Source organism: Elaeis guineensis, chromosome 2 (assembly GCF_000442705.2).
Source record: "Elaeis guineensis isolate ETL-2024a chromosome 2, EG11, whole genome shotgun sequence".
In the NCBI taxonomy this organism is placed as follows: Eukaryota; Viridiplantae; Streptophyta; class Magnoliopsida; order Arecales; family Arecaceae; genus Elaeis; species Elaeis guineensis.
Window position 1 is genome coordinate 97,114,631 of NC_025994.2, and position 23,207 is coordinate 97,137,837.

Genomic DNA, 23,207 nt, shown 5'->3' on the forward strand with positions numbered 1-23,207 from the left:
AGGATAAGCAATAAAATATAAAATCTCATGTTCAATGTCCAGAATAATGCAAACATTCATAAATTTTCTGTCTTGTTAAAATAGATGCATCATCATATGTTAACAGGTGAAACACTTTTGTTCAACAATTGTTTCATGTCTTATCTTTCATTTCTCTTTTCATAATCACATGATCTTTTTTTTTAACCTTTTCTTTTTGGCTCTGGACTAACTAAGTCTATACCTCAGTCATCATCCGAATCAATATCCACTTAAAAGCCTTTCAAGGCTGTCCCAGGATGAGCTCCTGATCGGCTGTCCCACGTATGAAAGCCCGTGAGAGGCTGTCCTAGGCATAAGCTTCTGGCGGGCTGTCTCAGGCATGAGCTCCTGACCGGCTGATCCACCTGTAAGCCAGTGGGGGCTGTCCCAAGCATAAGCTCCTGATGGGCTATCCCAGGCATAAGCTCTTGGCCGACTGTTCCACATGACAAGACTAGTCCATACCATACATCTCTTTCTTTTCATTTAATCATTATGTGTTGATTTCATCAAATCAATTCCGACTTGCATTATGATCAATTCAGATATATCATATCCATAAAATCATGCCATCAATCTCTGATACATATATATTGACATAACATACTCATGCTCAAAATCAAATAACAATATCTCAGATATAATAAATTCATCGATCTCAAATCCGACGATGCAAAATCAATAATGCAAGATCAACAGTAAAATAGTATATATATAATGGTGATCATGTACAGGGATTCTTACCTTTACCGATGACTGATCTAAGCACAGAAATCAATATTCTTCTTTAATTTATGAATTTTTTAACAAAATATTCTACTTGATATCATATACAGACAATCGTCTCTTCATAATCCTGATCAAATATAAAAATTATATATAGAGAAAATTACTCAATAATCGATCCTAATAACACAAATCTAAGATCTCTCTTAAGATTAACCAAAATTAGGATTTGTCTAAGTATCTGGATCCTCCACTAATTTATAAGAATTTTAGAGAGAGAAAATCCATGAAAAGAGAGAAAATTTTAGAGAGAGAAAGTAGAGAGAGAAAGTGAAAAGAGAATCTTCGTATCCTTCATATGAGGCAATCATGGTCGAGATCATCAGAGGTCCTATCAGGGTGACTCAATATGAATCAAATGTTATAAGTTTCGAATAGGATCGGGCTGGGATCAGATCTATTGCATGAATTTCGGAGCAATCTCAGATCATCTTATTTTCATCTCAAATTTATCCTAGGGTCTATGATACAATCAAAGAGAGAGAGAAAGACTCTAGAGAAATAAAATCCATAAAAAAAGAGAAAGATCTAGAGAAAGAAAATAGAGAGAGAATCTAAAGAGAGAAAATGGAGAGAGAAGGTAGAGAAGAGAGAGGAAAGAGAGAGAAAGGAGAGCGAAGAGAGAGAAAAAATTTTTCTCTTTTCTTCTTTTTTTTTATTTTTTTATTTTTTTTATTTTTATTTTTCTCTTTCTCTTTTTTTTTCTTTTTCTTTTCCTTCTTCTTTTCTTTTCCTTCTTTCTTCTTTTTTTTTCCTTCTTTTCCCACGGCCTCCCTTGGGCCGAAACAGGAGACGGACGAGGGGGCTCCAGCTTGGCTCCGACGAGGGCGACGGTTTCATCGAAGGTCCGGCAGCAGGTGGAGGCGGCGGTGGAGCAAGGGATGGCCGACGATGAGGTTCGACCGGCAGGAGATTTAAAAGATTTGAAAAATAAGAGATCGCTACTTTTTCTTTTATTTTTCGGTCATTGGCCGGTCACCGACGGCCAAGACCTTCAAGAAAGAGGGATAGAGGGATGAGGGTCATGTCTTAGGGGTAAGACACCGCAAACGGTGATGTCGGTGGCCGAGAAAGAGAGGAAGATGGCTCGTTCGAATAGAGCAAAATAGGGTCATGATATTTTGTGGATTTTCCGACGATCCCGACGGCCGGCGAGGGTGCACGAGGCCATGGAAAGGAGGAAAAGGAAGAGAGGAAGGAAGAAAAGGGTTTACCTCAAGCTTCAGCAGCGTCGTCGGCTCCAATTTCCGACGAGCACGAGTATGAGAGGTCACGGCTTCAACGGAAGAAATCAAGAGATCAAGCTCGAAGATTGCCGGTGGAGAGTCTTAAGAGAGGGATGGAGGGTTTTATAGGGAAGGTCTTCTACCCTAACCGGACTCCTTGAGTCCGATTTCATCGGAAACAAAGAGGAAGAAGACTCCGATTAGGAGTCTTCCTCCTTTCATTATTTTTTTTTTTTTTTCGTTGGGCCGTCAAGGGTTTACAGGCCCAAGAACCTGGGCTGTTACACCATAACAAATTTAATGCAATATGATAAAGATATACTTCCATTCACATGTTAGATGAGAAGAAATTAATTAATTTCACTTATTAAGAATTACAAGCAGTGTTTAAAAACACGAGCTCAGCTCACTTGGGTTTTCAATGATTTGGGGGATCGAGGGCCCGAACTTGTTAACTCGTGAATCAATGGAAAAGTGATATAACATATTATATTACCTAGTATCCAGCTAACAAAAATATATTATTTAAATAATAAAATAAGCAATAAATATTTATTAAATACATACAATTGCATGAAAATAAATATTATTAAATCATATAAAAGCCTACAAAAATATTAAATAATAATTATACAAATTATATAGATTGAATAAATTGTTATAAAGAGAATTCTGAAAAATTTGGTAGAACTGGACGACTAATCTACTAAAAATTTCAATTAACTTATTGAGTCTGGCAGTTGAGCTTTTGATTGAGTTATTTACTCGGATATTAGTATTAAATGTGTCATCCAACTAGAAACTCTATCAATTCGATCTGATCAGCGATTCCCACTTTTTAAACAGTAATTACAAGTGATAAAGATAGAAGAGAATCAATAGATATTTCAAAAATCGGTGCCAAACTTGGATCCCTCCTGTTTCCATCCCAAATGTCCAACCCTCCCCTCCTGTCCACCATTGTTCAATTAACAAGTGGAGGTGAAATTCCCTTTAGTTTTGGCCTACATTGTGTCAAAAAAAAAAAAAAAAAAAACGCTCAAGCGGAGGTGAAATTCCAGTTTTTTCTTAAAGTTTTTTGAATCATTCTGTTTAGAGATATATTTTGAAGAGCAATTCGGTCAGCTTTGAAGAAATTTAGGCAAGACCACATAGAATCCCAGCATTTTCTTGCCCTCCTATTAGAAAAAGAGAGGCACTATCCCTGTCCAAAATCCACCGTCGTCCCTGAACTCTCTTCCCTCCCCAATCCACCTAGCCCCACCGCACCCCATAACCCTCCAAAACTCAGAGAAATTACGTATCCTTTAATTCACTCTGTTCTGGACGTGCTGTCGCTAATGTATTACATATTGCTTCTCTTATTGGATTCCTGCTTTTTTCCCTCTATTCTACATTGGATGCCGATGTGATCATTCTCCCATGTCACTGATTTCTTAAAACGTCAGAGGTCTTGGTGACCCTGTCCAAAGAAGGATTGTCAAAGACCTCATCTCAACTAACGATTTCTATGCTATTGGTATTCAGGAATCGAAACTAGCAGTTGCCTCTCCGACCACGCTTCGATCCATTTTCGGAGGAAGAATTTCTTCCTGATTAGCTTGTAGTGCATCCGGTTCTGCGGGGGGAATTTTTATTGGTTGGAACGATCGGCATTTTGACCTACTCATAAAGTAGATCGGTAATCACTCAATTTCTGTCCTATGGTTCGATCAACTTCTGAATGCTACGTGGGCCTTCTCTACCGTCTATGATCCCACAGATCCTCATGGCAAGAAGCTCTTTTGGAAAAAACTTCTTCTAATCAGAGATTACTTTCCTGGTCTTTGGGTTGTTTGTGGTGATTTCAATGTGACAATTAAACTCTCCGACAGAAATGGTCTTCCTCGACTTGGAAAGATTTTCAAGCTTTCAGATCCTTCATCTGAGCCTCCTCCCTTCTGGATCTTCCTCTCAAGGGCCAGGACTATACCTGGAGCAACCATCAGGCTTCACCTATTCTGGCAAGGCTTGACCGATTTAAGGTCATAGGTCCCTAGGAGTGGAGAAGATAGCCTAATAAGGGATTCATAGAATTTCTTGGAGAGAGAATTTTTTTTTTAGAGAGAGAAAGTAGAGAGAGAACGAATCCAATTCTAGAGAGAGAAAGACTTTAGAAAGGGATGAGAGAAACTTTCTTTCTTTTTTTTTGTGTATTTTTATTTTTATTTTTTTATAAATATATATATATTTTTTTCTTTTTCTTCTTTTGTTTACTTTATTATTATTATTATTATTATTATTATTATTATTATTATATGATTATATATTTTTCTTTTCTTTTCTTTTTCTTCTTCTTCTTTTTTATTTCTTTTTTATTTCTTTTCTTTTTCTTTTTTTTTTTTTTTTTTTTTTTTTCTTTTTCTTTTCCTTTTCTTTTCTTTTTCTTCCCCCACTTGGCTTTCTTTGGCTGGAACAGGGGACCTAGAGGTCCCCGTTCCCTATGTCAGCCGTTCACGGCCACACCTTGCCCGGCGATGGCCGGCGGCAAGGGCGGCCTTCCCCCGAGTTCGGAGGGCCCGTACCGACGGTCGGCAAGGGTGTGCAAAGCCATAGGAAGGAGGAGAAGAAAGAGAGGAAGGAGGATCGGAACTTACCTTTGACTTCGGTGAGGTCTCCGACGAGAAATTGAGGCGAACACAAGAACAGGATTGGGAGCTTCAACGGGGAATTCCGAGAGAAAGAAGAGGGAGATCTCACGGCTGGTCATGGCTGGCTTTTGAGGGGGAGAAGGGAGATTTATAGGGTTCTTCCTAAGGGTTTTCGATGGCCCTGAGAGTTCTTCTCCTGGTCGGACATAGGGAAAAAGTTGGGAGTCTTCATCCTCTGTTTTTTTTTTTTTTTTATTTGAAATTTGTGGACTGGTTTTGGGCCCAATTGGACCGGATTATCACATTTTGGACCTCAGCCTTCAGATTCAAATTTTATCTCGCGCTCTGCGTCGATGTTGCTTACTAGGCACTGCCACCGCCAGCTTGGAGTGCAGTCGAAAACTGATGACTTGTGGCCTGGTCCCCTCTCCTCTCCTAGTGGGCCACCACCTTTGGCATTGAATCCTTTCAGCCCTTCGAACGAGGCCTTGGGTCCGACGCCTGGCCCTATCGGTGGGGTGATTTCTGGACCTGCCCAAGTGACCTCTTCAAATCCGGCTCAAACTTCTTCCTCCCAGGCTGGGCCCCTTCGACCCTGGTGCAGATCCTCCTCAACCCTGCCTACCTACCAGAGCCACGGAGTTGCGAACAGTTTTGTCCACCCTCAGTAGCAAACAGTTAACCAATGTTGTTGCTCCCTCTGACCTTACTTCGACTGGCGTGACATCTCATCTCTCTTGTCCTGAGCAGAAAGCCATCGCCCCATCTAACACTCCTCTTCCTGTTAACTCCAACGTTTCTTGCAGGCCTAAAAGATTGAGAGCTCTGACCTCTGTGAGGCTTGCAACCTCGAAGTTGGTTTTCTCTCGGCGAAAGCTTCCAGCCTTTTTTGCCCATGTGGCCCCGGCTTGCCCAGTCAACTCTGAGTCTGCTCCTCCTGTAGCTGAAGATGTGCCTTCCTCCCTGCCCAATGATGCTGGCCTGCTCTTTACCACGCTCTCGGTGGAATCACTGGCTGACCTTGGGAGGAAATGTGGGGTGAATATCTCGGAGATCGATGCAGAAAGATTTTTCAAACTCCTTATCTCTTTGGAATAGGAGAGTGTTGCCTTGAAATGATAGATCCCTTAAGACCAATCTCATGTTTTACACACTGGTTTCGGGATCAGTGTCTTCCTGTTGTTGCTAGCTGCTGTCTTCTGCTTGTGTCCTTCTTGGATGCTGTATCCTTTAATTCACTCTATTCTGGATGTGCTGTCGCTAATGTATTGCTCCTCTTATTGGATTCCTGCTTTTTTCCCTCTATTCTACATTGGATGCCGACGTGATCATTCTCCCATGTCACTGATTTCTTAAAATGTCAGAGGTCTTGGTGACCCTCTCCGAAGAAGGATTGTCAAAGACCTCATCTCGACTAACGATTTGTATGCTATTGGTATTCAGGAATCGAAACTAGCAGTTGCCTCTCCGACCATGCTTCGATCCATTTTCGGAGGAAGAATTTCTTCCTGATTAGCTGGTAGTGCATCCGGTTCTGCGGGGGGAATCCTTCTTGGTTGGAACGATCGGCATTTTGACCTACTCATAAAGTAGATTGGTAATCACTCAATTTCTATCCTGTGGTTCGATCGACTTCTGAATGCTACGTGGGCCTTCTCTACCGTCTATGGTCCCACAGATCCTCATGGCAAAAAGCTCTTTTGGAAAGAACTTCTTCTAATCAGAGATAACTTTCCTGGTCTTTGGGTTGTTTGTGGTGATTTCAATGTGACAATTAAACTCTCCTACAGAAATGGGCTTCCTCGACTGGAAAAGATTTTCAAAGCTTTCAGATCCTTCATCTGAGCCTCCTCCCTTCTGGATCTTCCTCTCAAGGGCCAGGACTATACCTGGAGCAACCATCAGGCTTCACCTATTCTGGCAAGGCTTGACCGCTTCCTCTTTACCAATGACTGGGATGATCTTTTTCCCCATTCCTTGCAGTGTGCCTTGGCTAATCCCTGCTCTGATCATGCCCCTGTGAAGCTTGTCTTATCAGCCGAACCAAGGGTAGTCCATCTCTTTAGATTCGAACGTTGGTGGTTATCCCACGAGGGCACCCACGACATTGTCTGGAATGCTTGGACTTCCTCTGGCTCCTCTAGGGATGCTGTCGTAAACCTAGTCTGCAAGCGGAAAGCCACCCGTGACACCTTGAAGGCCTAGTCTTCCCACCTCAGGCATTCTACCAGATGTGTCAAGGCTTCCTTGTTGAATCAAATTCAGGTCCTTGATAAGATGGAAGAAAGAGGCAACCTTAGCACTTCTGATAGATAGCTCCGAGACTCCTTCAAGCATGATCTCTCTACCATCTTCACAACTGAGGAAATCTACTGGTCTCAAAAGGCTAAGATCAAGTGGCTCAAGATGGGAGATGGCAATACCACATTCTTCCATAAATCGGCTCATTATCGTCGGAAGATCAATTGGATCTCCAGCATTTTATGGCAGAATGTTGAGGTTTCTGATCTTCCCAACATTCAACTTGCTTTTAAAGGACACTTCCATGGCATCTTCGTCGTCCCTTGCATCTCCTTGGTTGATCTGGACTGGACCAATCTTTACCATCATGATGACATTGATCTCAGCTCTGTCTACAATCCTTTCTCTCTCGATGGGGTTAAGCAAGCCGTTTTTTGCTCTTCTAAGGATAAGAGCCCGGGACATGACGGTTTTACTCTGGTGTTCTTTCAGTGATACTAGGATCTTGTCAACAAGGATCTTATGAGTTTCTTCAATCAGATGTTCTCCTCCAACCCTGACCTTGCTAGAATCAATTATGCCATCCTTGCTCTTATTCCCAAGAAGGAAGCTGCATGTACACCCTCTGATTTCAGGCCAATCAGCCTTATTCACTCCTGCATTCGAATTTTTACCAAGATCTTTGCCAACAAGTTACAGCCATTCATGAACGACCTGATTGACCATGCTCAAACTGCTTACATTAATGGGCATTCTATCCTTGATAACTTTCTTTGTGCCAACAAAATTATTCATCACACCAGGAGGTCCTCTAGCTCTGGCCTTATTTGTAAGCTTACTTCTCAAAAGCTTTTGATCGGATGATCCCTGCTTATCGTCTGAAAGTCCTGTCATCGTGTGGCTTCCTCGAGAAATAGGTCGGTTGGATCCATAATGTCCTCTGTCCCTCTAAGGTGGCAGCTTGTGTTAATGTTCAATTGGGAGACTGGATCTTCTGTCGTCGCGGCCTCAAGTAGGGTGACCCCATTTCCCCCTTCCTTTTTATACTTGCAGTTGATCCACTATGCCGCATGCTCAGTATGGCCTCCTCCAAAGGGGTCTTCGAGGGGCTTAGCAATCTTTGGATTCCTGGCGGCACCAAGATTCTCCAGTATGCTAATGATACTCTGATCTTCACCCAGCCTAGCAAGGGAAACCTTGTCTCTTTGAAGCTTATTTTGAATTGTTTTGAACAGGTCTGGCTTATCTATAAATTATCAGAAGAGCTCTATCTCCTTGATTGGTTCTGGTTCCATAGATGATTTCGCCTCCTGACTCAACTGCTCCACTTCTTCACTGCCTTTTAACTATCTTGGGCTCCCTTTAGGAGGTTGCAGGCTCTCTAGAACAGACTGCAATGCCCTCCTCTCATGGGTTGAATCCCAGCTTGCTACTTGGAAGTCTAAGCTTCTCTTCTTTGTAGGTAGACTCGCTCTGGTTAACTCTATCCTCACCTCACTTTTCCTCTATTTCATGTCACTGTTTAGGCTATCTCACTGGGTTGCCAAGAAGATCGATTCCTATAGGAGATCGTTTCTCTGGGCTAGAGATTCCTCCTCGAATGGGTTATCTTGCAAAGTCAACTGGAGCACTATTTGTCTGAAGGAGGAAGGTGGCCTTAGTGTAAAGGACATCTACCAGTTCAACACGTCTCTCCTTGCCAAATGGAGATGGAGACTCCTTTCCAACGATCAAGCTTTGTGGAAGAAACAGATGTAATGGGCTTACCACAAGAGGGTGAGGCTTAGCAACTCTTGGAAAACCCCTCAGAGATGTTCCTCCTTACGGCGGGATGTCATTTATAGTCCCTCTGCTTTTTGGAATCGCACACATTTTCATTGCGGTAATGGCCTTCGTACCCTTTTCTAGAAGGACAACTGGATTGCGGATGTCGCTCTCCAATCTCTGTTCCCCGATCTCTTCATGCTTAGCAAGAATAAGACCGGCACGGTGGCTAGCTACTTCAAGCATAGATCTCGCTCTTGGCATCTGTCTACCGCAGAACTCTTCCACTCAGGTTCGTTCTCAATTTGACCTCATCACTCGTCTCTTAAGCTCTGTTTCTCTTACCAGCATCGAGGATTGTGTTATTTGGAAAGCCTCCAGTGACAGTGAGTTCTCCACTGCCTCGTTCGATCAATTCCTCAACTCATCTGGAATAACATGTAGGTTCGCCTCCACTTTGTGGAATCTCTCCGTTCCTCCAAAAATCCATTGTTTTCTCTGGCTATGTTGGAAGCACAAGCTGAACACTCGGGATACTATTGATCAGAAGTTGGGTAAATTCTTGAGAGGTTGTGCTATTTGTGGTAATCCTCCTGAAACAATTGATCATCTATTTTCTTCCAGCCCTCTTTTCTCCAAGATTTAGAGCTCTTTGTGTGCAGCCTTAGGCACTCTATGCCCCCAGTCCACTTTCAGATATACCTGCTCGGAGTGGGCTCCGGCGAAGTTCCCAAAGTCTTCACTGTCAGTAAGTCTGATGCTCTTCTCAGCGGTTTCTTGGAAATGCTGGAGGGAGAGAAACGCGAGGCTCTTTCTCAACAAGGCCTCCTCGGTGCAGACCGTTGCTTGGGACGCCTTATCCCTCTTCAAAGATTGGTCGATCTTCTGTAACTCCTGCCAATTGAAATCATCGACGTGTTCTAGTCTAAGATCAAGCGAGCCCATTCCTCCTGCTCTCCAGGAGAGTATTCACCGCCCTTTTCCTTCCACCCTCCTCAGCGTCAGGCTAACTGATGATGCCAGCTTCTTCGTCTTTCTCTGTGAAATGAGACAGTATGGGCAATAGGGTTGTATGTCTGCTCTGTTATGTTATTTCTGAACTCTGTTTTCTGAAATCTGCTCTTGGTTTTATGAAGTCTAAAGTCTGAAGTCTGTAGTCTAATTACTGTCTCTGTGCGGTAGAGTGATCACTCTCCTCAACTCTGTCTTTGTTTCGTTGTCTAATGGGGTCTCTGCTATTCCGTCCTTCACCTGAAGACTGTTGGGGACTGCTAGGCTAGTCAGCCAGACCACCGCGAACTGACGAATGGCTGATTGGTTTTGCTCAGGCCTATCTATTAAATCTGTTCATTGTCTGTTTCTGTATTCGTTGCTGGACTCTGAACAGGTCTGTTCAGACCAGCGATGAAAACCTGGGGCCTGATCTTATCTTCCACCTGTGACTTTCAACTTTGTACATACTCACAGTTGCTAGTAAAAGCTGGGCGGCTCTTGCCTCCCATTTTTAGCATCAAAAAAAAAAAAAAAAAAAGCTGTGCGTACAAAATATTTTGTAACAGACATGGACCCGTAAGAAAAAAAGGAGAGAAGTATCTAATAGCTTGGAACTGAGGTTTTGGAGTGTTGCTGAATTAAAATTTTCTTCTTTGGGGATATTTTGGAAGTCATGGAATGCGGACATATTTTTAATGTAGAATGGATGTTATACTTTTCAAAACCCACGGCATGCATGATTATCCTGTTTTGAAGGTTGTAAAAGTTGCAAGGAAATAGATCTTGAGGCATAAGATAAGGACAATCTTGCAAAAAGAGAAAGGGACAAACCGGGTTAGGACATTGATTGTCTTGCAGATATTAGAAGACTAGGTACAGTATATCTCACATTCTGTGGGTATGTTTCAAAGTGCCACTAGATATCCAATGTAGGTGACATATTGTGGTATATATGAGGCTATGCACTGTACTATTCCCCATAAATCGCGCTAGTGCTCGGTGGAGTGACAGTGTTCCCAAGGATGATATCCGTTCTCGTGAATATTGTTTCGGGATTGTGCTATGTTGCTCGTAGATTCTGTCATTGTGCGCAAAAATGGCATTGCCATAGCATGTTGTGACTTGGCCATTCCCTCGTGAATCACTGGGAACCAATGACTCGTGCCAATTCTCCTGCACAATACTGGCACGAGAAACTGATGAGGTGATCAAGCAAATTTCATAGCATTATTCCTATATGGAAGAATGCCAAGTATAAATTTATCCCTAAATTTTAGGAAAGAATAGTGTCTTTACTGCATTTATACAATACACACGTATGTAAGAATATATATATATCCTTCCTGACGAAGGAATGATTATTGGACTTTGGGAGGACAATTGGATTGATTTTATATTTTTTTTTTTCTTCCTTCTCTCTCTTCGGTACGGTTATTCACTCTCCTCCACCGTATGCTCCAGTGTCTAAGAAGAATATTTCCGTCATTTCCCAGTGGAATAGATCTAATTGTAGATGGAGCGGTGGCTCAGGCCGATAGTGGCCGTGGATCGACCCGCAGCGGTGGAGCTATGGCCAATGACGGTGGATGGTGGTCCGTGGTGGCCACGATGATGTTGCCATTGAGGAGCGGCGACGGGAAGCAGTAAGCAAGGCATCTGCTCGATGAAATACGCGAGAGAGATGGAAGAATAATCGTCATCGCGTCCAGAGCAAACCAAAAATGGAGGCTGCGGCGGTGGAGTGAGGCGAGGAGACGAGGTGTTGAGACGAGAGCTGCAATATCGGCGCTAGATCGGAGAGCGGCGATGCATGGCAACAACAGCGGTGGAGTCGAAGGAGGGTGTGAGGGAGATGCTATGAAGGAGGGTCTGGCGGGGTGGAGCAGCCCACGTTGTATCCAAAATGATGCCGTGCCGGTTTAGGCAAAGGGAAGTACCATTCGACAGTGGCGTCAAAAGCTTCGAAGCCTGGAAGACATGGTAGCGGGTAGAAGGACTTCGATTTTGGCAAGGTAGAAAGCGTCTCCGAGGAAGCTCACCGACTATTTGGTGAAATATCTAAGAGAAATTGACTACGTTGAAGTTTCTTTGTATTTGTGTTCGGCTTTTTCGGCTTGGACCAGCTGCGCTGGTCAATGGTATTGTTGTTTGGACTGATGGGCACCATGCCTTCTTTCTTTAAACTTCTCTTTTGTTCTCCTTTTTGTATTATTATTTTCTTTTTCTGTTTCTTTTATCTTTTATATTACTTTATTTTTTAGTAAAATATATGGTGGTTTTATCACAGTTTTGTTATAAAAAATGATATAAATATGTGAAAAAAAATTCCATACCTATTCTTTCATGGCTAGAAATGACAAAAACTCGGTCTCAATCCATGGTCCTTTTCGTCTCAAACAAGGAGGAGGAAAAGAGGAATGTTTGCTTCCAAATGCCCTCCCCTCCCCAACTCTCTCAGCCAGAAGGCTGCGCCAGTTCGCCGCCCATCATTTTTTGATATTTAAAAACTTATTCTTTAATGATAACTCACAGGAGATGTGTCATGCATCTAAGTCATGATAAGCACTGGTGCCAGTCGTTTGACTCGCCATAGTGGCTGTTCGTTCATCCGTGTCCATCGGACAAAAGTTTTGTTTTAATATTATTTAGAAAAAGTTAACCGATAAAAATTAAAAGAAATAATAATGTTTTATAGGAGAGGCTAGAAGGGTTCGCCGGTGGAGGGGGTCGTCAGGTTTTGGCCTAGGGATGATGTGTCGTAGAATGGAGGTGTCTTAACGTAGTAGAAATGTCCGGTGACGGTTTCTGAGCTTGAGTTTGGAGTGCTGCTGAACTGAAGCTGCAAGAGATGCTTGGGAAATGCCAAGCATCAGTCTCAAATCATTTTCCCACAACGAATTGGCGCTATGGAAGATGATAGAGATCGGATGTGAGTAATGTGAATTGGGTCAGGCTAATTTGCAAACAAGGAAGTCATATCAGGTGCCCTGATTACCCACATGCTAGTCACCTTCATTTGCGGTGAAAATATTTGTAAGATGACGTGTCCTCTAATTTATGAAAAATGTTATGGAGGTTTTGATTCTTACTCTGTTAATGCCATGTGTCAACATGGCCATGACATGGCACATCCTGATTTGATCAGACCAACCTCATGCGATTCATAACTTCGCACCGCATCAGCTTGATCACCTTGATGACCCGCATGGCAACGGCAGAGCACGTAATTGGAAATGTTTGGGACGTGAGATCTGTGATTCTAAAGCCGGATCAATCTAGCTCTTTGATCGTTTTTCTTTCATGTTCGAGTGCTTGATGGAAAGCATTCCAAGAGAAAATCTTGGACTCGTAATTGAACTTCCAAAGAAGGATTGGGATTTACTTCTTTGGCTCTGTTAACAGCAAACCATTCAGTTGGCCGGAATCTCTCATCAGTCAATCTCATGGACAGGCGGGGCTGCCTTGATGCATCTAAGAGGCAAGTAAAATTGCTGGCAACTCTAGCATAAATTTTTTGCGTGGATATAGAAGTTGGCAATTCCAATGCTGTTAGATTCCAACTCGGGATTCTCTGCAATACATGGCGTATACCACAAATATTGTGCAGTGCTCGATGACCGTTATCAAGAGAGATGGAGAGCTATTATCAATGGTGCGTCATGGATGACATATAAAACTATCTTATTTGATAGCCGTCCATCCATGATGTTTCATGAAGTGCAACATAGTACTATCTCACAATAAAATCGTGGATCTTGCTTGTTGGATCCACGTGGTTTCTCCGCAAGCTGTATATTCGAGCATCATTGCCACGAAATATATAAAGTTGACATTAGATTTTATTAAAACAAAAGAGTCTGGAGGATATGCACACGCGCTTTTCGTCCGTCCGTCCGTCCGTCCGTCTCTGGTACACGCCACGCACACTTGGAGATTTGGTTTAGGAATACATAATCGATGGAATCGTCGAACGTTACTACTGACTCAAGCTATATATGATTGCCAATCCGACGGTCATCATTGGCATTTGCTTCTGTCTCGTTCCCACATTCGGTGTTCCCTTGACCTCATAGGTACCTCTATAAATGCGGCAACCCCTACACGGATTTCTTTGTTCCAATTTTGGCAGCATGTTGGCTTGACCTGAGTGGTAATTAGAGGAAGATTCGTGGATCTGAATGGATCATTTTCCTTGTAACAATGACAAATTATGGACTATGTCTCATGCAACCAAGCCAATATGAGCACCAGGACTACTCCAGCAGAGTGTCTGTTCCCACCCGATCTACGTGCACATGGATCCTTCTTCACCCGGAGATAATATTAATTATTATCTTCTTCATTCCGAATCGTTATTTCTGATGTTTCCAGCCCCTTCTAAGCGACCCTAATATTAGTTAAACAAAAACAGTATACATGAAATTAACATAACTCTCCCTCCCTCCCCCACACCCCCCTCTGCTACTCCCCCCTCTCCCCCTACCCCAAACTTCACGTAGGCTATAGATCTAGACTGAGAGAAGAAACCTTCAACTTCACAACGAAGGGGGTAATCCGTAATCCTCGAGTTTAATAGGTTGGAAGTTAATTTGAGGGAGGGCGGTGGAGAGGGTGTCGAGTTTTGACTTGGGCCTGATTATTTTGTTGTGGAGCGGAGGTGTGTTTCCATATAGATAAAAAGATGAGGTCTCGTGGCGTGGCTCTGGAACATTGCTGAACTGAATTTGTTCTAGTTTTTGGAGGCTGTAGGAGATGCATGGAGATGGATGTGGCAAGGCATAGACCGGGAACAATTTTTCAGTGGAGAACGCCTGTCACTGATCAAGGCAGCAGGCAGGACCCGACGTATCTTGTGGTTTTGCATGCAATTCAGTAACCTTAGGCACGATTACAAAAGGTAGGGACTTTATATGGATGAATAATAATTGTAAGATTTGCCAAAATTTTGTTTCCAAATAAATACAATTCGGAGATGAAAACGGTCATTATTAATTTATGTTATCACATAAAATTCCTTGCCGCAAGTACACGATATATGACACAACACACAAACACAGAGAGAGAGAGAGGGGGAGAGGGAGGGAGGGAGCTCAGCAAACGTGAGCCGTCGAAACCCTCCAATTTATTCGTTAACATAGAAGTTCTTATTAGCCACACATGATGGTGTGCTTATGACCATCATCTATCTACTAGTTTAAAGGATACCACCATTTGATTTTGTTCTCATGCACCACCCTCAGCTTGGCAACCTGCATGGGCCACGTCGATGTCGCACAGCTGCATGTTCATGCAGTGGCAAATGGATGCGATGTTCCTTGCCCTCTCCTCCAAATACCCGATGCACTCCTCATTCTCCTGTGCCTTTGGATCGCACCTCAACTTCCACACCACCCTTCTGATCGTCTCGCAGAAGCAGTCAGATCTCAACATTTGCACCTTCGGGCAGCACTTATAAAGGTGATGCTGCTGTACGTAGTCAACCAGAAGGAGCTCCCGGCAGGCATCGGTCACCATCCCAGAGAGTCCGTCGTAGTCGCATGGGCACCACTGCGAGTCCGGCTTGGCAGTGTCGTTTGTGGCGTGCTCGCTGGTGTGGTTAGCCGGGGACTCGGCGGCGGCAGCAGTACTGGTGACTGCTACGAGGAGGATGGCAAGAGAGGCTAGCTTGAGAGTGGCTGGTGCCATGGGGCCCCAATTATTCAAGTGAAGGCTTTGGGATGGCGAGAAAGAGATGGAGGTGGGTGCTATTTGTAGAGGAGTAGAGATGGGTCGGTTGTTGATGGGGTGGCTAGGTTTTGGCCTGGGGCTGATTTGTTGTAGCGGGGGGATGCTTCCACGTAGAGAGGGCAAACGAACAATGGTGCATGGCCCAATCTTGGTACCAGACTTTTATGTGTTAATAGATGTCACGCCATGTGGCATGTAGATGTGGGGATACTTTATGGGAACCCTCGCAATAAAGCTGCGACTGCGAGGACAAACTATTTGGTCACTAAACTTGGGTCCTCGTGGCACCAAATGAAGAGGAATATAAAAATTATGCAATGGCTCTGGAGATATGAGTTTGGTGTGCAGCTGAACTAAAATTGTCTCGTTTTGAAGGCTGAGAAAGATACAAGAGAGATCTAGGAAGGCATGGATCAATTAGGACAATGTTTTTGGTGGAGAAATGACGTCGCTAACCGAGGAACGATATGGATTTTATCGCCGCTATGGAAACTGGACGTCGCAACATGGCATGACTGTTTTGTTTTATAAGTTGCAAGAGTTCTACATGCATGAAGATTGATCTGGGGAGGCATACAATGAGGGCAACCATAGAGTGGAGAATGACTGTCGTAATTACCTAATTGCGGTACGACATAGTTTCTCATGTAGGTATCTCTGAAAACGAAGTGCCCGGCGGCTGGTTTTCATTGGAAGTGAAAGATATCCAACATGGAAGATACATGACTTTGGTGTCAAGCTAAGATGAAATCGAATTGAGTAGCATCATTGAGGAGTGTTGTGGAGTGGGCATCAGGAGTATCGAGCTCGAAAATCTCATACCGGATACAATCAAGAGAGTTTACTGCTTATGTAGTGCGGGCTTCCCTTTGCCCACGTGAGGCGCCTTTTGCGGGGCAAAATCATGAGAGGCAGTGATTGTGGTTCCCTGTTGCGGGCACACGCTGTCCCAGAGTGGACAATACCTCACGTGTTTGGTGGAGGAGGGAAGGTCCGTACTGCTGGGCACGTAATCTCAACATTTGCGCCGTCTGTAGGAACTCGTCCGGGGCAAAACCGTGAGGGGCAGCGATTGTGGTTCCTTATTGCGGGCACACGCTGTCCGAGAGCGGACAATACCTCACGTGTTTGGTGGAGGGAGGAAGGTCCGTACTGCTGGGCACGTAACCTCAACAAGAAGTGTAACCAAACTGAGAATGATCAAACTTGGATCTTATCAATGCTTTCAAATGAATTTTGAGCTTGAATTTTGAGACCAAGCTGGGTTTCTTTACAACTACTTGGATCTGAATTTGAGATCAATTTTGAATTGAGCTGAAAACATGTTTAACCGAACAGCTTGATGGTCCTAAGATAAGCTGAAATCAATTCAAGCTTGAATCAAACTCGATTTAAACTTGAAATATATCCTGAGTAATTTGACCTACATTTACAACTATTTTAATATTTAATTGATTCAGAAAATAAATAAAATATACTAATTAAAGCCTAAATCCAATGATCCATTATCTATATGGTATACAATATAATAATAAATTATTCGAAATCTTATCTAGTCTAGGCTGATCAAGTTGGATCAATTTTTACTTTGCCTGGATCCTAAGCACAAATTTTAAATATCTTATTAAACTCACTAGAGAAGAAAAAAACTAGCGTTATGCTCACTAGAGAAGAAAAAAACTAGCGTTATGCTCAGCTTATTGAAATGAACATTGAAATGGAATGAGGATCTAAACTTTAATATCATTCAAGTATTTAGTATTACATTAATTAAAGGATGAAAATAAATTTCTTTTGGAATGATGATTCCCTTATTCTCAGTCTAGAGAGCGATGATTCTGCTCATATATATAATTTCAGATATTTACAAAGAAAAACGAAAGAAATCTAAATTAGAATTAACAGCCATGCCAAGGAGGAGCCCCGCGAGGCCATGGCCCTCCCTTTCACTTCCCCACGGGCGCCCTTCGTTCTCCTATCATTTTCTTAAATTATCTTAGTTTTCTTTTTCCGGTCAAGAAATGGAGTTGAAAAAGGTTTTCCAGATTTGTGCACGAGATCTGTGCTCTGGACCGGTGGGGTGCCGCTGCGCACCTAGAATGCGTCCGCCTATAGAGCTGCGGTAACGATCATTCTTAAAAAATTAGTTTCTTAATTACATAGTTATTTTAAAATAATATATATTTTATTAATATAAAAAAATGAAATATCATCAATCTTCTAAAAATATTCTAATTATTGTTTCTAAAATATATTATTTTTTATTAAAAATACTATCAATATAATTAATATTATTAATTTTACTATTTTTATAGAAATATTATTAATTTTAATTATAAATTAAAATATAACCTTCAAAACCTGCCATCCATGCACCATTCTTTGAAGCTATGCAATCTAGCAATGTGAATTGTCAAATCATAAAAAAATTACGTTTGCATCTGGTGCTACTTATGAAAAGATCAATTGAATTTCATACCACTCTCAATGATAGGTGTACATCACAAGAGAACATGTTTTTTATCCGGTAAGAGAATGACTTATGCATACCATGCTAGATGGATTAAAACATTTTCATTTTGTTCCACAATTTCAATAGTCATTGTTGCTATTTAAAACAATGGTACTCACACTATCGTTCCATATCTAACTATTATTATTATTATTTAATTTATTTTATTAATAAGTATTTTTATCAAAAAATTCAAGAAGAAATTCTCTTGGATCATCCAGAAGTTCCACCCCTCTCCGAGTTTGATCTTCTCTTTAAACTCAATGTAAATGTACATTCCATGAAATATTAATGAAATTAATAATTATCATTAGATTTTTTTATTTTATTGGTTTAGAAAACTTTTTTAATTAGTATGGGATGGAATGCTGTGGGAGTGTGGCATATGGCTGATAAAATATGATCTGATCTGTCAATCCGACTCATATTCGATCCGTCATAAACAGATTTAGATTTAGACTCAATGGATTAGGGTCTAAACTAAATGGATTTGGATCATAAATAGATCAACGTATTTAATATTTGGATCGAATTTGAATTTTAGATATTTGTTCTTTTTAATCCATTTAATATTCAGATCGAATTGAGCCAGATAATCCATTTAACCCATTTAACTTGTTTAATCTGTTTAAAACCTATTTAATCTATTTTTGATTCATTTAATTCGATCTGTTTAATATATTTAATCTGTTTAAGATGTATTTAAAACTTACTTAACCTATTTCTGATCTATTTAATCCAACATATTTAACATATTTAATCCATTTAATTTATTTAATATGTTTAATCTAATTTGATCTATTTAATAAATTGATTAAATAGATCGGATCGAATTATCTATTTAATAAATAGATTGAATTTGAATTTAAATTTTTGATCTATTTGATAAATATATCATATTTAAGTTGATAATTTTATATCTAATTCATATTGATTGATATATGATTCGATACGATATAATTTAATCCAACCCAATTGCCATCCCCGTAACGGCATGCGTGCACTGCTGATAAATAAACCACAGAATTGCGCTCGTTATTGGAGCACGCTTTTCTTTTTCTTAAACTACAAAAAGGCCCTTCACCTGTATCGAATTAACGACATTCGGATATGCTAAAAAATGCCCTCCATCTGTTTGAAATTTAATCCCATTCGCATGCGTGACGGCGGGAGCGTTGCATATTGCAACTTAATTGTTTTAAACGTGTCGAACTCAGCCTCTGCCAACGTACAGCCTCAGTTATGTATATATATATATATATATATATAATATATTAGATTAGATAAATAAGAGTCGGTATTTTTTTGACCGCAGCAAGTGGGTAAAAGGCTATAAAAAAATAAACGATCTCCTGCTATCTTCGCGTGAAAGAAGATATTTCTCCTATCTTGGAAAATCGTAGCCCCCTGAATTCCCTGGCCCCCAGGATAAAGACGGCCTGTTGTTTCCTCCTCCGATTCCTTGTCCTTTCTCGAGACTTACTCCCGCCGGAAGGCCAACCCTTTCTCCGCCTGCCCCTCCGAGTCCGAGCATTGCTCGAACGGACCCCCGACCCTCCGGTCTGTGAGATGCCCAAGGAAAGCTCCAAGCTGAACCGCTGGTCCATGGCCCGGTCCATCCGCTCGGGCCGGCCGCTACGTTGGTCGGCCTTCCGGAAGAAGGTCGGCGCTTCCCCTTCCTCCTCGTCCCTTTCCTCGTCTAACGTGGACGAGATCCCACCCTCCATCTCGGACGATTTCGAGGATAGCGGCGAGCTCGCGGCGGGGAAGGCCATCTACATGGTCTCCGACGGCACCGGCTGGACGGCGGAGCACTCCGTCAGCGCAGCGTTAGGGCAGTTCGAATATTGCCTCCACAACCGGCGCCGCCCCGTAAATACTCACCTCTTTTCAGGGGTATGTTCTTCTTATCTTTCTCGTTCTTATCCCCTTAACGGCCGTTATAGAATCCGTTTATTTTATGCTTGTCACAAATCAAACGACATCGCTACCAGTCTCGTAGCCGCTTATTTTGGTAGTGTAATTAGTTTGACTGGCATATTTACGTTATATTGAATAAGTTTCCGGTGTGCTAATTTTAGAATGTCTTGGTTAAGAGCAAATTTTAGGACTTGTTATCATCTTTCTAAAGGATACTTAAATCAAAGGGCTTTTAAATTAAAATTCTGAACAGTTGGCTCCATTGTCAATTGAATAGTGGATCTCTATGGCTCAGTGTACGTGAGGAGAAATATGAATTTTCCTACAGGATTGGGCTGAGAATCCTATATGATTTATGGATTGGACCGGTATAATTTGCAAGATCACGTGCTAGACTGGACCAGACAAAATGTTTAGGAATAACTTTGGAGTGGGTTGGCCTAAATCCCAAAAAAAAAAAAAAAAAAAAAAAAAAAAAAAAAAAAAAAAAAAAAAAAAATATATATATATATATATATATATATATATATATATATATATATATATTCTGAGGTTTTTTTCTTCCTATGGGATGAGAAATTATTGATTGGACCTGGTCTAAAGTGGACCATTGAGATTTGATACTTAGGACTAGGGAAATGGGATTAAAAACACGGTAACGCGTGTTGTTAAGGAGGGGAAAGGTATTAAATGCGTGATAAGACGTGTGTTCGGGAGGGAAAATGGAAGTAAAAGGATTAAATAATCTATGGTCTACTGTAGATCAGGTCCAACTAATGATCCTGTAGGATTCGGGTGGGCCACTTCCAAGTTATTTCTGAGTATTTTATGAATACATGTCTAACCCGGCATGTAGCCTATGATCGGGCTAGCCTAATCTATGAATCCTACAGGATTTTCAAGAGAAGGTGGTTTTCCTGTAACTATTTATTTGCACCAATTTTTTGTTGTTGTCAAGGGAATGTTCTGCTATTATGGTCTTTCGTTTCTTCTGAAAGGCTGTAACTGACATTATTATGTATGATGGAAGACTCTGTTTTGTACTGGTCTCATAATCTTAGGAATGAAAGTATTTTTTTCGTTTTTGTCATAGATTTTTAGTTTTCCTGCACCTACATGAGTATTTTGTGCTTCTGCCTCCAACAAAATTTGCGGGGATTGCACAAATTTAGGATGCATACTTTTTGGCAAGGCTTCTTCCAAAAGGAAATTAAGAACACCTGGATAGGACTCAATTGCTATAGTTTTTTTCAGAAGGTCTGTAATTTTCAATTGAGCCAATCAGTTATAATGGACATGAAAAAAATTAATATGCTTAAGAGGATAGAATAGAAGTACTGAAGATCTATTGAGCTGTTTCCACTCTGCTAATGTTATTTGTGTTTGAAAAAACCAGTCATACCATGGTGTACACTGCATTTTACCATGGTATGCTGATACATACTGCAAATCATGAGTAAATATACTGTGTCTGGAAAATGGAAAAAAATAAATAAATATGAAGGTGTACTATGGTAATGGCATGTACTGGACTCCTACATCCATGTACTGCAACATTTCAAACTGTAGTTTGTCACGAAGTATGAAGGGTGTTTCAGAACAATTATCCAAGGAGATATTTTAATTCTAATGTTCTGGTCATGTTAACTCAACATGATATAGCCAATTTGCATCTTATATTTTTTGCAATAAGACAGAGAAAGCGACAAATCTCGATATTAAGAGAAGGCTTAGGAACCAAAACATCATGCATTGTTTCAGATTTTCCTTTTTCTGCTTTTGTCCATCCATTTTGGAATTTAATTTCCAATGAAGAAGCGTGTTAGACCACAATCAACTTCTTTGGATGATTTCATTGGCGGATCCTTTTCAGGTTCAAGATATGGATAGACTGATGGAGATCATAAAGCAAGCTGGTACAGAAGGTGCACTGCTACTCTACACCTTAGCAGATCCTTTGGCGGCCAAGGCTGTAGAGCAGGCTTGCAAAATCTGGGGTGTACCATCCACTGACATACTACGACCAACCACTGAGGCTATTGCTTCTCATTTTGGTGTTGCCCCCTCTGGGATCCCCCGAGGTGCTCCAGGTCGAAAATCTCCGATAACTGAAGAGTTCTTACGGCGTAATGAGGCCGTTGCTTTCACCATCAAACAAGATGATGGGGCACGGCCTCAAAACCTTAACCGTGCACAAATTGTTCTTGTTGGTGTTTCACGCACTGGGAAAACACCCTTGTCGATATATTTAGCTCAAAAGGGCTACAAGGTGGCAAATGTTCCCATGGTGATTGGTTCGGAGTTGCCAAAGACCCTTTTTGAAATCGATCAGGAGAAGGTGTTTGGATTGACGATCAATCCAGCTGTTCTGCAGTCTATTAGGAATGCCAGGACTAAGAGTCTAAAACTTGAAAGCGAAATGAGGAACAATTATTCAGAGATGGACCATGTGAGGAAGGAGTTGGAGTATGCAAATAGAATTTTCATGCAAAACCCAGAGTGGCCAGTAATTGGTAAGTAAATTTCTCATTGGTTAGAACTAATGTGGGTTGATATGGTCGGTTAATTTTTCAATTGTTTTGACGGTTGTTCTCTTCTAATTGCAGATATAACTGGACGAGCAATTGAAGAAACTGCAGCAATTGTGGTGAGGATGTACCATGACAGGAAGCAAAAATGTGCATTGCCATGCATTTCCAAACAATACTAGAATGAAGTCTGTAAATATTTGTAGGCCCTGTAAATATGTATGCCTCCATTGGGTTGTATGTCAAAGCTTCAAAAGCTTTGGAAAGATATGTGCCGTGAAGTGGAGGCTGAGTTTTCCTTGATCTCATGGATATGTTGTTTTACCCTCTTTTTTTTTTTTTTTCCAATTTTGCTATTAAAAATGTTATGAAAACAATATATATGAGGAAGTGTTTTATTTATAAAAGCATTGGTCACATTCTGTTATGCTCGCTCTTTATTAATATCATCATAACATGACTAAAAGTTTACATTGTAGTTGACTTCTTCCTAGATATAAGATTAGCCATATTGTATGGATTTGGTGGAGGTGAATTAGCAATCAAAGGGGTTTCAAGCTAGAATTTGCTATTTTGTGTGGATTTGGTGGAGGTGAATTAACAATCAAAGGTGTTTGAAGATAAAGATTAAGAAACCCCTAAACTTGATGTCTTCTTTTATGTTGTTGCGGCATATTAGAAGGGCATCTATTGGGTATTAGTCTATTAGAAGAAAATGTTAATTCATTATATTAGAAACTTATTGCATCCTCAGAGCACACATCACACGTTCTCTCTCTCGAAAGTTGTAAATGGTAAATCCCTGTCCCATTTGGAAAAAAAAAAAAATCCGTATTCCATGTAAGATAACATTTATTTA

General features: G+C 41.2%; 2 protein-coding genes across 6 annotated transcripts; both read left to right on the forward strand.

Annotated features, from left to right (window-relative positions):
* The first annotated feature begins 4,575 nt into the window (after positions 1–4,575).
* Positions 4,576–11,931, forward strand: LOC105052751 (uncharacterized). 5 transcript variants are annotated; one of them, XM_019853038.3, is made up of 3 exons: positions 4,579–8,680; positions 8,813–9,252; positions 9,331–11,931. In XM_019853038.3, the coding sequence occupies exons 2-3, from the start codon at positions 8,832–8,834 to the stop codon at positions 9,732–9,734; spliced, it is 825 nt and encodes a 274-aa protein (XP_019708597.1). In that variant the 5' UTR covers positions 4,579–8,680; positions 8,813–8,831; the 3' UTR covers positions 9,735–11,931. The 5 variants fall into 5 exon arrangements, 4 of the variants coding, with proteins under 4 accessions (XP_019708592.1, XP_019708597.1, XP_073108405.1 ...); XR_012138844.1 differs by having other exon boundaries at positions 4,580–9,252; positions 9,331–10,865; positions 11,123–11,931; XM_073252304.1 differs by having other exon boundaries at positions 4,580–8,054; positions 8,140–9,252.
* Positions 11,932–19,262: 7,331 nt separating this feature from the next.
* Positions 19,263–22,775, forward strand: LOC105052107 (probable pyruvate, phosphate dikinase regulatory protein, chloroplastic). The gene is made up of 3 exons (XM_010932816.4): positions 19,263–19,796; positions 21,694–22,333; positions 22,427–22,775. Exons 1-3 carry the CDS (start codon positions 19,470–19,472, stop codon positions 22,528–22,530), a joined length of 1,071 nt encoding a protein of 356 aa, XP_010931118.1. The 5' UTR covers positions 19,263–19,469; the 3' UTR covers positions 22,531–22,775.
* The last annotated feature ends 432 nt before the right edge of the window (positions 22,776–23,207 follow it).

Excerpts from the sequence above, each read along its gene's own strand:
- LOC105052107 (XM_010932816.4), top strand. The coding sequence starts at position 19,470 with ATGCCCAAGGAAAGCTCCAAGCTGAACCGCTGGTCCATGGCCCGGTCC. Across the intron at positions 19,797-21,693 it reads ATACTCACCTCTTTTCAGGG|GTTCAAGATATGGATAGACT; the intron begins GTATGTTCTTCT and ends GATCCTTTTCAG. Across the intron at positions 22,334-22,426 it reads CCCAGAGTGGCCAGTAATTG|ATATAACTGGACGAGCAATT; the intron begins GTAAGTAAATTT and ends TTCTAATTGCAG.
- LOC105052751 (XM_010933692.4), top strand. The coding sequence starts at position 8,736 with ATGTCATTTATAGTCCCTCTGCTTTTTGGAATCGCACACATTTTCATT. Across the intron at positions 9,253-9,330 it reads GAGAGGTTGTGCTATTTGTG|CCTTAGGCACTCTATGCCCC; the intron begins GTAATCCTCCTG and ends CTTTGTGTGCAG.